Here is a 12,954-nt window from a genome sequence, read left to right as displayed (position 1 = left end):
GGTCCCTGGTGCCCGTGCCAGCAGGCCTGTGCACACCCGAACCCCGGCGCTCCTCCGCGTGACGAGCTCGGCCCAAATCTCCACGCTGCACTTTGCACTCTGACTGCAGTGACCTCACGCCGGCTCCCTCGGCAGCTCAGCGTCTAAAGTCCAGGGGAGGGGGTGGCTGCCTGCCTCCTGCACACCACAGCTCGCTCCCTCTCCTCCCCGCCGCCACATCTGCCTGGGCCGGGACCCGGGGCCTGGATCCGGGCTGCAGCATGCGGCTGCTCGTGGAGGCGGCGGTTCTGTGCCTGACCGTGGGCCTAGGGCGCTGTGCGGAGGACACGACGCAGGAGAACGCTGCCCGCCAAGCTCCTCCAGCAGAGTCATCTTATTCAGAGTGGGGCATCGGGGCCATCCGGGATGGCTTCGAAACCGTTAACAGCTACTTCGACTCCTTCTTGGAACTGCTTGGGGGGAAAAACGGCGTTTGTCAGTACCGGTGTCGATATGGTAAGTGATCCTTACTCCTGCTGGCTCCTCTCTCCTGCCCTTTCCCCTCTCTCCCTCTCATGCTGAAACCTGCAGCACTCCCCTGACACTACAACCAGCTCCTCCTTGGCACAGAACGGTCACTGCAGAGAGCCACAGCTTCCCTGCTAGTGCCAGCACAGGGACAACAAACCCTCGACTTCCCCTCTCACCACAAGCAGCCCCATCTTGAAGCCGCTGTGCTGTGTGCTGGGGGACAAGAGGAGAGGACACAGGTTTTAGAGGAAGGACACACAGGTAACCAGGCTGGAGCCCTGGGGGCAGTGAGGCCCCGGCAGGGAGGACAAGCAGCCTGAACTCAGGAGGGGTTGTCAGTATTGCCAATCTCAGCAACCTTCGGAGCGTTGTTATTCAGCAGTTGCGAGTTGGTCAATAATGTGGGCTGGAGGAGTGGAGATAAGAGGAAGGTGAATGAGACGTGCTGTCACCACTGAGGAACCTTTAGTACTCAAGGCAGGAATGAGGCTGCTGCTGCTGCTGCTGCTTGCCTTGGACTTTAGAGCGTTTTCCCAAAAAAGGATGAATTTGGTTTCTGCCAGGGGCAGAACGAAGGCAGTGACAACTCGGGGATAGCAGGGCAGAAGCAGCATGGGCAGGGCAGAGGTGCAGGTCTGGGGGTGCTGGGCAGGCAGAGGCATAGGCAGCACCACCCAGCAGAGGCTGCAACAACCTGTTTGTCAATAGCCAGGAGGTTACCTACAGACCGTGTCCTCTCTCCAGCCTCCAACAACTGTCCCCACAGCAAGAGCTGTCCCCTACCTAGCACCTCAGCCTGCCCGTCCACAACTGTCCAACAGCCTTTTGCCCTCCAGCCTCATCCCATGTCCCTGGGCAAGACGCTTGTGAGCACAGGGGTGTTTTCAACCCCTCCTTCCCTGCACTTTGGTTTTCACAGACATGGACTCCATGCTTTGGAGGGAGCCCATCAGCTCTGTATGCACCCTGTTTTAAATACTGTGCATCTGTTCTGCTCCTGCCAGCTCTGCTCCCCACCCCCCATGCTACCAGCAAACAGGGGACAGTAAGCCAGACACCTTAGCCCCACAGACCTGCAGGGAGAGCTCAGCATCTCAGCCCATCCCCTCAGCCCCACAGTGGCACTGGTCCCGCAGCTCAAGGCACTCCCCGGCTAGGGCTGCCCCCACTCACCAGCTCAGTAGGGTCATGGTTGCTCTGTGGGACCCACTGGTGGCAGAAGAACCCCCCTGCACACCACAGCATCACCCCAGCACAAAGGAGCCAGCCCCTTGCCTGTCAGGCAGTTCATCCCTGGGGCCACAGTCCTGCAGTCCCAAACCACATGTGACAACCTCCTTCTAGGTCTGCACCACGCCCCAAATCCAGAGCAGAAGGGACTAGCCCTTGATGCAGTGACTGAAAACCCTGGCAGTGGGCAAAACGTGGCTGAGATCGAAGCACACTGGGCAAGCTGAAGGTCCCTGAAACAGGGAGTTTCAGGACTCACCAAGTCCCAGAGAAGTTGCCTTTCTTGGGCACATCTCGAGGCTGTGGCTCTCCCTGTCCCTGTGCTCTGGGCAGGGGGAAGAACACTTCCACAGAGCAGTGCAAACGCTGGCATGCTCCCCAGCAGCATCCTGCCTCTTACCAGGGAAATGTTTTACCTAGAAAGGAAAACAAGCAAGCCCATCACTACCCTGTCCTCTGCTGAACAACTCGTACATCACTGGCTGAAGGAGGGAACTACTGAAACGCTGCCCACGCACTTCCAAGGGTTTTGCTGGACCCTCCCAAGACTGTGTGTTCATGCTGCCCTTCAGCACAGACATTGCAAACAATGAGTGGAGGGGATGGGCACATTCAGCCCGTGCCCAGAAGAATGAACACAACCCATCTTTACCATTTTGCTGCTGAATCAGGGTCCGATTGCTTTTTCCCCAGGCACAAAGCAAAAATGCCACCTTCTACTGACCTTGATTTCAGCCATGAGATCCAAATAATAGCTTATTTCACCACGATAAAGGTCAGGACTCACCTGTGATTGCCACACCCGTCTTCACATCTGAGCACACCGCACTTGGCTGTTCTGGCTGCAAGACTCTCCTCTTGATTTTCCAGCAGCTAGCTAGGTCTGAGAACAACGAACTTGATGGGTTACTCCCTTAAATCAGGACGTTAGGGTTACACTAGCATTTGCTGGCTAAATTTCCTCCTCCTTACATCATCTCTATGGGTAGCTCGGGGAGGGGTGAAACAGCCTGAACTGGGAGCAAATCCCTTGATGGCTTCCTTCAGCTGTCTGGCCAGGCATGGCTTCAAAGTTTTGCTCAACAATTTGCTCCTGAGGGGTTTAAGATGAGCAGGCACATCCAGGCTGGGGGAAAAGAGCCTTCTAAGTCAGGCTCTCCAACACAGCGCTAAAAGGCTGTGGTAAATATGGGCAACATCTGCTCAAAACCTGCTTGCCTGGAGCAGAGAAATAACAATGGACCACTCAAGCCAGCAAGGAGCCCCAAGACCATCTATTTACCCAGAAAGACAGCGTTGCAGTACCACAGTGTCTGAGACCTCCCGCATCGCCAGCAGCCGTCCCAGCCAGCTGGCTGTTTCCCAGTCCCTTGGCATAGCTACAACAGCCCAGAGATATTAAAATGCATTGGGGAAACTCACTTCCCATTAGGAACTCGACTTCAGTTCCCCTCTGAGGCCATGCCAACAAGGCAGTGCTCTGAAGTGTATTTTCTTCTGATGAACAGGCTGCCTCAGCAGTGCTGTGCTTCCACACATCAGCATCGCTCCTCGGAGTGCTGCTGGGCAGGTCCTGTTGTGCTGGCAGCTGTCTGCTGGTTCCTCTCCAGAGTGATGCCCTGCAGCAAGGCCCCTTGTGAAACAGCCAGCAGAGCAGCCCGTGTGACCCACCGAGTCCTGTCCCCTGCCACAGGCCTGCCTGTGGAGATAGGCAAGCAATAAATGACAATGAGAGGACTGGGCTGATGCTCATGTAGAGTCAGCAACGCCTGTTGTTTCTGCTGTGCTTTTGGTTTCCTGTTAGGTAGAAGACAAGATGTGAGAGAGAGGTTAATTGTGGTGTCTTGGACTTTATCTAGCTGAGAAAGAGTTCACAAAGGTGCACGGTACAAATGACTAAGCTTTGTGTTTCGGGGGGGGGCTGGGGGGGGGCAGGTTTCCTACAAGGGCTCACCTTGAAGGCAGTTTAATGTTTTGTTGATCAAATTCTCATGTGAGATATTGTTTCCCCAGGACAATCTTCTAAGACGTTATAATAGCTGCATCTTCAGCTTAATGGAAGGTTTTCTCTGGAAACACAATTATCTCCATATCCCCAAACAATCTCACTCCTACTCTGACTTGCCCATTAATTGACAATGTGCTGCAGGAACATAACTTACCATCAGTATTACAAGCACGTCATTAAAATTTGACCCCATACTGCAAAATTCACCTCAAATTTTGAACTTTGAATCCAAATCCTCATCCCCTTCCAAAAGAGCAACTAGGCTGTGAATTGCACTGAGTCCTGGGTGCAGCTCTCCTCTCATTGCATTGCCTGAGGGCCTTGGGTTGTAGATTCAGCCCATATATAGAAATAATTCCTTTTTTTCTCTAGCATAACCACCTGAATAGTGTCATGTGCAACATGTTGTGAACTCAGAAGCTACCCTTGCACACCACAATGGACTTGAGTTATGTTTTGATGTGAAGATAATCCCTTAATGATGGTGTGCTGCAACCAGCTGATTTGGGCTCTTTGTCTATTGTTAACTTGGCTCTACCCACTCAAAATAACAATGCTCTCTGCACTAGAAAATGACATCTGGAACATGAAGCTGACTTGATCTCTTCAAAAAGGCCCAAAAAGGTAGAAACACAGTAGTAGCTGCTGTATTGAGAAACAGCTCCCCACACAAATACCATCACCTGGTGGCAATGTCAGCTAGAGAGCCTTATCTTGGCTTGCAGACAGCTAAATCCACAGTGCAGGGTTAGAGAAAATAGGCTATAGGCATCTCACAGCTGGGCAGCATTTCAGTTTGTTGTTTATTTGTTGCAAATCTGTTGTTTACACAAAACTGCTCTAGCAATTTTTAATTTAGAAGGTGCTGGGAACATTCCTACGTAAGACCTTTTGAGGCATTTGGCTCTGAGGTCTTCTCCAGAGCATAGTAGACTTATGGCTAAATTAACCACTGGTACCTTGACAGAAAAAAAAAGGGGAAATGTCTTAAATGTTTAGCAGTGCTGACAAGAATAAAGCAGTGCCAATGGATTTTGAAAGAACCCAACCCTGCCTGAGGGACTGAATTAGATCTATTTTCTGTCTACATAAATTCTCTAGTGGTGCTCAGGGAAGCAGAAACTTAGAGGTGATGGACTTGGAGAAGGCTCAGCTCGCACATGTTTTTGTTGGAGCCTTCAAACATCTTACAAAGTTTTCCCAGAGCAGGGTTCAAATGTCTTGTTTTAACACCTCACTCTGCTTTGGAGTCCCTTTTATAAACCCAGCTGGGACAGAAGCAGAACAAACCCTGAACACACATCAAAGGACAGTACAGAGAAACCCAACTCCAGGGGGGCGGTCTCCACAGCTTCTCCAGGGGAGAATGCTCTCCCATAAACAAGTCCCTTGCACAGTGGGGTGAAGGCACAGAAGCCACATGGTGACTTGTCCCCAAAAAGGAGGTATTAGGTTAGATAGAGATGGAGGTTGAGGTAGAGATGAGAGAAAGAGGGTGAGACAGATCTCTTTCATAGAATCATTTAGGTTGGAAAAGACCTTGAGATCATTGAATCCAACTGTTCCTCCAGCGCTGCCAGGTCGCCACTAACCCATGTCCCTCAGCACCACATCTCCACAGCTTTGAAACCCCTCCAGGGATGGGGACTCCACCACTGCCCTGTGCAGCCTGAGCCAGACCTACCCTTTAATGGAAAGTCTACCCTTTCAGGGGAGACATTTTTCTTCATGTCCAATCTACACCTTCCCTAGTGCAACTTGAGGCCATTTTCTCTCGTCCTATTCACCGTGTTCCTCGGGAGAAGAGACAGACCCCCACCTGGATCCAACCTCCTTTCAGGGAGCTGTTGAAAGCCAAGTTTCCTGAGCCTCCTTTTCTCCAGGCTCAACACCCCCAGGCCCCTCAGCCACTTCTCACCAGACTTGTGCTCTAGATCCTTCCACAGCATTGTTGCCCTTCTTTGGATGTGCTCCAGCACCTGGACACATGGACAGTTTCCACCCCTCACAGCCAGAGCCCTCTGTCAGCTGCACACAAAGCCCCAGCACGAGCTGGCAGGCAGACAGGAGGGTTTGCACACCTTCAAAGCAAAGTTAAACAGATTAAATCGCTGCTGAAGCTACTGTTAGTTGATTATCTCCTGGACTTTTTCTATATTAGCTAAATAATTACTCACAGAGGAAACTCTTGCTCCTGTGTGTATATTAATAAACTCACTAAGGGAGTGCCGAGATAAAGGAATAGAAGCTACTTGTGAACTGTGGCAGTGCATCACTACATGCAGAAAATGGACCAGGAAGACTGCTTGCTCAGTGCAAGATCAGACAATGCAAGGTCTAGAACAATTTTTTGGAGACCTGCAGCACATGAACACTCTGAGAATGAACTGGGGATGGAAAGAGGTTCCCTTGCTGAGCTACTAGTTTAGGCAGTAGTTTCTTGGGGGAATTAAAAAGCCAGCTGGGTGATCCCAGCTGTGCAGAGCTCTCTCGAGGCCCGTGAAAAAGCTCCTTGGAGATGTGGGAGGTCTGAGGCAGAGAGGGCTGCTCAGCTGCAAAACCCCATGCTCCAAAGAGGGACTTGCCCATTTGTAAGAGCCGGGAAGAGTCCTAGACCTAGTGACTGGGTTCAGACCAGCTTAACCATTAGGGAGTCACTGGGGACCCAGCTCACACACAGCACAGTGCTCCCATAGCTGTGCCAGAGGAGGTGCCAGCTAAACCAAGCTGTAGAGCCTCAACAGGACTGAGCTGAGAGCAGGGCCAGTGTCTCAGCCAGCTCTGGTACCTGCCCTTCACTCCTGGCATCTCCTGGAGGAGAATGAAGTGTTTGGGATGCAGACCAAAGCCATTCCTTGCTTTTTGGTGCTTTTTGGGAAGATGGACCCTTCCTAACATTCTCCCTTTCTTTCTCAGGGAAAGCTCCAATGCCGCGACCTCACTACAAACCCCAAGAACCCAACGGCTGTAGCTCCTATTTTCTGGGGCTCAAGGTACCCGAAAGTGTATGTACTGCCACACCCACCATGCTCAAATGATGCCATTCTGTAATCCCAGTAACCAGCTAATAATTTTGGGGAGGGAAAAGGCTTAGGCTGTCCTATGTAGTGACTGTGTGGTGGCTTCTCACCACAGATGAAGCCAGAGCTCTGGAAAAGGGAGGAAATGTCACTGATGTGGTGTTAGGGGTTGAGCTGTCTGCCTGGAATTGCCAGAAGACACGGCTTCACTTACTGTCAGTCAGGGGGGCATTTAACTCTCAGCTGCTGGTGGCAGTGCAATAGGAGTCACATAGACAGGAGTTACACTCACAAAGGACTGGCCTGTTGCTCTGGTTGTCTTGGTAGGAACAAAAAGAGAAAGTTTCCTGAGCAATAGAAGAAGAAAAAGGGATACCTGACCAAGCAGAGCACCAGTAAGGAGAAAAGTCTTTTTATCAAGGCCCTGAAATGATCCCATGCCCTTGTGATAGGGCAGGGACCATGTCCAGCCATGGGCACCTCAGAGACACAGCAATACCTGGATGCACTGTCCACACCTGGCCCCCCTCCCCTCCCATGCTTTCGGTCTCTGCCAAGCACCAGCATAAACCTGCAGTCTCTAATACCACAACTGCTTGTTATTTCAAAGACGATTAAGGAAATCATATTGGAATCACTAGAAAAAGCACTCCCAGGAGGCTCTAAGAGCAGGAATTACTATTTAGCTCATGTTTTACTGCTGTGCATGAATTCTGCAGCAATTAGGCAGATTCCTGCTCTGAAAAACCCTCTCTTTACAGCCCATTTTTCATGTTAGATTAGTTCCTTAAACCACATTTCATGGCAAACCTTGGGGGTATTTCTGAAGTACCTCCTCCTTATGCAGGCGGTTGTGAATGCAGTGAAGAAACAATTCACCTCCTAAATATTACATGATAAAGACCAAAAAGAGCAAAATTTGTAGCAAGCTAATGAGTCCAGTCTCTCCAGGAGACAAGCCTTCTGCCCCCAAGATTATTAGCTAAACTTGCGGTTTACCCCCAAGTGAGCTGAACTCCCCTGACCAAGCTGTATTTGTCCTTGGCCTCACGAGTGCATCCCTGAGAAACAGGGCTTTAATAGCACTTATAGCAGATTTATGAGGCCAAGAAGCAGGACTTGTCAAGGTTGTGAGAAAAGGAGGAGAGAGAAAGGGGGATAGCAAGGACAGGAAGCTCTCCAGTGAGCTCTGATGAATGAGAACTACCAAAAGGTTGTGGAGAGGCTGTTTCCCCTCTCTCTGCCAGAGGTAGGCAGAGAAGAGAGAAGGAAACGTGGTCTGCCTTGCAGTGGACCTACATTACTGTCACCACTTTCTTCAGATGGTGAGAGAGAAGCGTGTGTTCCCTCCTGCTGCCCCAGCTATCAGGGGGAGCTTCTGGAAAAGGAGCCAGCTGGGCTCTGCAGCACCTCACCCAGTTGTGGTTGTTTGAGTCCGAGGCCAAGAGACACTCCTCTCTCTCTCCCCAGCTAGATCTGGGCATCCCTGCCATGACCAAGTGCTGTAACCAGCTGGACATTTGTTATGACACCTGCGGGGCCAACAAATACCGCTGTGATGCCAAGTTCCGCTGGTGCCTCCACTCCATCTGCTCCGACCTCAAGCGCAGCCTCGGGTTCGTCTCCAAGGTGGAAGGTAGGCTTCCTGGCTGGCATCCCCTGGGGGGCAAACAAGCGATGGTGGCGAGGGGAGAGGAGGGGCAGGGAGCCCTTTCCTTACCAAAAGAAGCGAAAATCTGAGTAGGGAGCAGTACTTCTGTCCTGCACTTGTCACAAGTGGGTCAGAGATCAGTGAGAGCTCTGAGATCAGCCTCCTCCACGCACATTTCTGTCCCAAGACTGGAGACCGAGAACTATTTACATTTGGAAAACATTACAAAACACATGTGGAAAGAAACAACAACAACAACACCCTAGAAGCAATTCCTTCAACCCTTGGATGCCCTCCCTGAGAGTTCAAACACCTTCCCAGGAGACCAAAAAGCCTTCCAGAGCCAGTAAGCCACACATGGAGACCTGTACATGGCCAAGGGCCAACAAACTGGGAGAGCCAAGGACAGAGGCTCTCCAGGACCTGGGTCACAGATAAGAGATTACTATGGTGCAGGGACACACCACAGTGTGGGTGGTGGCTGAGCCGTTACAGGGAGATCTAGGTTGCTCAGAAGCCCCTCTGCTGACAAAGTTCTAGTGATGTGTCAGCAGCTCAAGAGCTGCCCTGGTTTCGCCTAATTTTAAAAGCCTCAACCCACAAGCTTGAGAAGAGCTTTTTGGTACAGGCTGCATTTAGAATCATAAAGTTGTTTAGGTCGGAAAAGACCCTTAAGCTCATCGAGTCCAACAGTTAACCCAGCACTGCCAGGGCACCACGAAACCACGTCCCTCAGCACCATATCTACACAACTTTTCAATCCTTCCAGGGATGGGGACTCTACCCCTACCCTGGACAGCCTGGGACAGGCCTTGGCAGCCCTTTTGGGGAAGACGTTTTTCCTTATACCAAACCTAAACCTCTCCTGGTGCAACTTGAGGCCTTTTCCTCTTCTATCATTTGTTTCTTAGAAGAGACCAACCCCACCTGGCTCCAACCTAATTTCAGGGAGTTGTCGAGAGCGAGGTCTCCCCTGAGCCTCCTTTTCTCCAGGCTCAACAAGCCCGGTTCCCTCAGGTGCTTCTCATAAGACTTGTTCTCTTTGGTAACCTCTGTGAGGGTTACACATGCGAGAGCCCGAGGCTGTCCCTTGATCCCTTGTGCCAACATCAAGCACCTCTGCACTGTATGAGGAAGGAGAAACATCTACATTACCACTACCAGAGGTCAGCTGTGGCAGGAAAGCCTCCCCGAGGCTGCTCCTCCTGAGGTCACTTCAAAGCCTCCCCATTGCCTGTAAGGCAGGCCTGAAAAGCTGGCAGAGCCTTTGAGACCCAGCCCATTCCCAAAGCCAAATGGAACTGGGGGTGCTGCTAAGTTCCTCACAGGCAGTGGTGGCCAGCCCCTCTGGGTTCACCCCAACATGCCCTGCTGTGAAATGCAGTTAAACATAAATTTGTTTTCCAAAGGTGCAGCCCGATTAGGACACATGGGCAAGTCCACATGACACCAGGGCTAGTGCAGATGGCTTTCTACAGTGGCACAGATATGTGTCCATGCCAGGGAGAGAAAACAAAGATGTGGACTGAGATATAAGTGCTACAGTCCAAATACAGCCAATCTGTCATGGTCATCCTTATCTACAGGTCCTCAGGCAGTCAACCTCTTCCTATCTCTTCAGATTCTCACCTGGCAAGCTTTCAGATTCCTTTTTTTTTTTTTTTTTTTCCCTTTCTGCCTGCAGCTGTGAAACAAACAGAGAGAACCTAGGGAGTTAAATTGGAGCAGAGCCCACACTCCCTGGCTGAGCCAAGCCACATCCACCTATAGTTAAGCAGGACTAGATTCCTCCAGCATCTCTGTCCTGGTTGCCACAGGAGGCATGGGTTATTTGCTAACACATCTGAGCCACCCTCTCCCCACCTTGCTCTTCCCTCGAGCTCTATGCCTGCCTCTCCCGGTCCTCAGATCTCCTCTGAGCAGCTCCTGTCACCCAGTACTCCTCTGCCACTGCCAGCCCAGCCCTTACCTGGGATTCTCAAACAGATCCTGAGGAGGGCCACAAAAATGGCCCAAGGGCTAGAACCTCTCTGCTGGGAGGCCAGGCTGAGAGAGTTGGGCTTGTTCAGCCTGGAGAAGAGAAGGCTCCAGGGAGCCCTTAGTGAAACCTTTCAGTACTTAAAGGGGGCTTATCAGAAAGAATGGGACAGACCATCTAGCAGGGCCTGTTGAGACAGGACAAGGGGTGATAGTCTGAAACTAAATGAGGGAAGGATTTAGACCACAGAGAAGGAAAAAATTTTTTTCAACTAAAAGAGGAGAGATTTCAACTAGAGAGAAGGAAGTTGGTGTTTTGTTTACACTGAGGGTGGTAAGACCCTGGCCCAGGTTGCCCAGAGAGGTGGTAGAAGACCTATCCCTGAAAACATTCCAGGTGAGGTTGGACGGAGCTCTGAGCAACCTGTTCTAGCTGAAGCTGTCCCTGCTCACTTCAGAGAGGTTGGACTGGACGACCTTTAAAGGTCCCTTCAACCCAAAATATTCTATGATTCTATTCTATGATCCTTTCCACTGAGTCACCAGGGATCCAGAGAAAGCAGGCAGGGGAAGAGCAGCTGCACTCCCTTCATGGGCAACAAACATCCCAGCTGCAGCAGCACCAGTTGCCCAAAGCCTTGGTTTTCCCACTGACTCAGCACAGCCTCTCCAACATCTGCCAACTGAGCAGAATCCTAAAGTAGCAGAGTGAAGTGCTCCAGGAGGCTGAGATGGGAGGAAACAATCCCAAAGACAGGGCTTTCCAAAATCTATTATGTATACAGCAGTCAGTATTGGTACCAGTGAATAAACCTAAAAGACCTGATATTAACCTATATATTTATTGACAAGCAGATTCAGGTTGTGTTTTGGGGATATAGGACAAGAGGAAACAGCCTCAAGTTGCACCTGGGGAGGTTTAGGTTGGACATGAGGAAAAATGTCTTCCTTGAAAGGGCTGTTAAAGCCTGGAAGAAGCTGCTCAGGGCAGTGATGGAGTCCCCATCTCTGGAGGGATTTCAAAGCTGTGGAGATGTGGTGCTGAGGGACATGGTTTAGTGGTGACCTGGCAGTGCTGGGTTAATGGTTGGACTCAATGATCTTAAGGGTCTCTTCCAACCTAAATGATTCTGTAGTTCTAAGAGGAGGAGCTAATAGTCAAGCAGACTATATTAATAGCTCTGTGGTTGCAGCCACAGTAGGATTTCTCATGCTGGCAGCTGGCACAGTAACTCCCCAAAAGCAGAAAAAGTTGGTTAGTGTCGGCTTTAGGTGAAACTGAGAGGAAGCCAGGAAGACAGTACTGTGGAGGTCTTCTGGGGAATCTGCTTGGTAAACAGTGCCCCAGTGAGAGAAATGAGAAAATCAAGAGGGGCAAGAAAGGTGGCGAGTTAGGTTGCAAAGAAACTGGTGACACCACGGGGAGAAAAGAGCCCCAAGTTCAGCAGAAGGGACCCTCTGGATTTACAAAACCACAATACCCAGAGAGAATATGACAGCCAACACTTCCAGCTGCAAATGCCACACAAGTCATTGCAGGGCTCAGGCTAGGGTGCTGCCACTCAGCCCTCAGACACCCCAAAGTGCCTGTTCCTCACCTGCCTGATCTCTACATCCCCCACAGCCTGTGAATCCGTGGCAGACACAGTGTTCAACGCCGTGTGGACCCTGGGCTGCCGGCCCTTCATGAACAGCCAGCGGAGCGCCTGCATTTGCAGCGAGGAAGAACGAGACGAACTGTGAGGAGGAGCAGAAGCCTCCACAAGCCTGCTGCCAAGCGTCCCCTCTCCAGCACCACACTCAGCACAGTGATTTCTGTCAGCCCTCTGGCCTAGCACGGGACGGGTGGACCCGGGCCAAGCACTACACATCGACGACAGCTTTTGGGCAGAGGGCTGCGAAAGGGGAGGTAGCCTGTGGATACAGGGCAGGGACTCCTGCTGTCCACCACAGGTGCAGTTCAACAGCCATATCCCCTTCCAAGTCCATCAGCCTGAATGATCCAATGCCAATTTTCTTTGCAGACTGATCAGGACAGGCAAGCAGGATGCAGAGCTGGTTATAAAACGAGGGGTTTTACTTGTCTGTCTGCCTTAGACACGTGTGTATTAGCTCCCCCCTCCCCGTAACTCTCTAATCTGCAGTGTAAGGCATTAAGTTTCTGCAGCCCCTGAAAATCCCAGTCCATGGATGCACTATTTACATTTTTCCACCCCTGGTGTCAGACTGAAGAGGGGTAATTTGCTTTCAGTATGTTGCTCACACCCATCCCTGACATTTTCTATCCATCATTACACACCCTGACAACCCTGCTTATTTAAATACTTGGTGGATCCTGAAACAATTTAAAACATCCAGGGATTTATAAGTATGAGAAGATTTTTAAGTGTTTGCAATACAGGCACAATTCATATTTGGGGAGAAGAAGGGTTTGGACCAAAGCCCATTGCATCTGAGATGGGAAATCACAGCCCTCTCAGGAGAAGAAGCTGCTTTTCTTTTGCAGCGTGATGCAGCGCTATTTTCCTCCTATATCTTAGTTAGGATCCCTTTTCACA

The 12,954-nt window shown here is 50.9% G+C and overlaps 1 protein-coding gene across 1 annotated transcript; it reads left to right on the top strand.

Moving 5' to 3' along the window:
• The first annotated feature begins 260 nt into the window (after positions 1-260).
• PLA2G12B (phospholipase A2, group XIIB) lies at positions 261-12,139 on the top strand. Its single transcript, XM_008938350.1, has 4 exons — positions 261-495; positions 6,665-6,753; positions 8,239-8,404; positions 12,021-12,139. The coding sequence occupies exons 1-4, from the start codon at positions 261-263 to the stop codon at positions 12,137-12,139; spliced, it is 609 nt and encodes a 202-aa protein (XP_008936598.1).
• The last annotated feature ends 815 nt before the right edge of the window (positions 12,140-12,954 follow it).

The sequence above is a fragment of the Merops nubicus genome, unplaced genomic scaffold (genome assembly GCF_000691845.1).
Source record: "Merops nubicus isolate BGI_N331 unplaced genomic scaffold, ASM69184v1 scaffold15564, whole genome shotgun sequence".
Taxonomy (NCBI): Eukaryota; Metazoa; Chordata; class Aves; order Coraciiformes; family Meropidae; genus Merops; species Merops nubicus.
The sequence above is the reverse complement of the archived record's forward strand: the minus strand, read 5'-3'. Positions and strand labels throughout refer to the sequence as shown.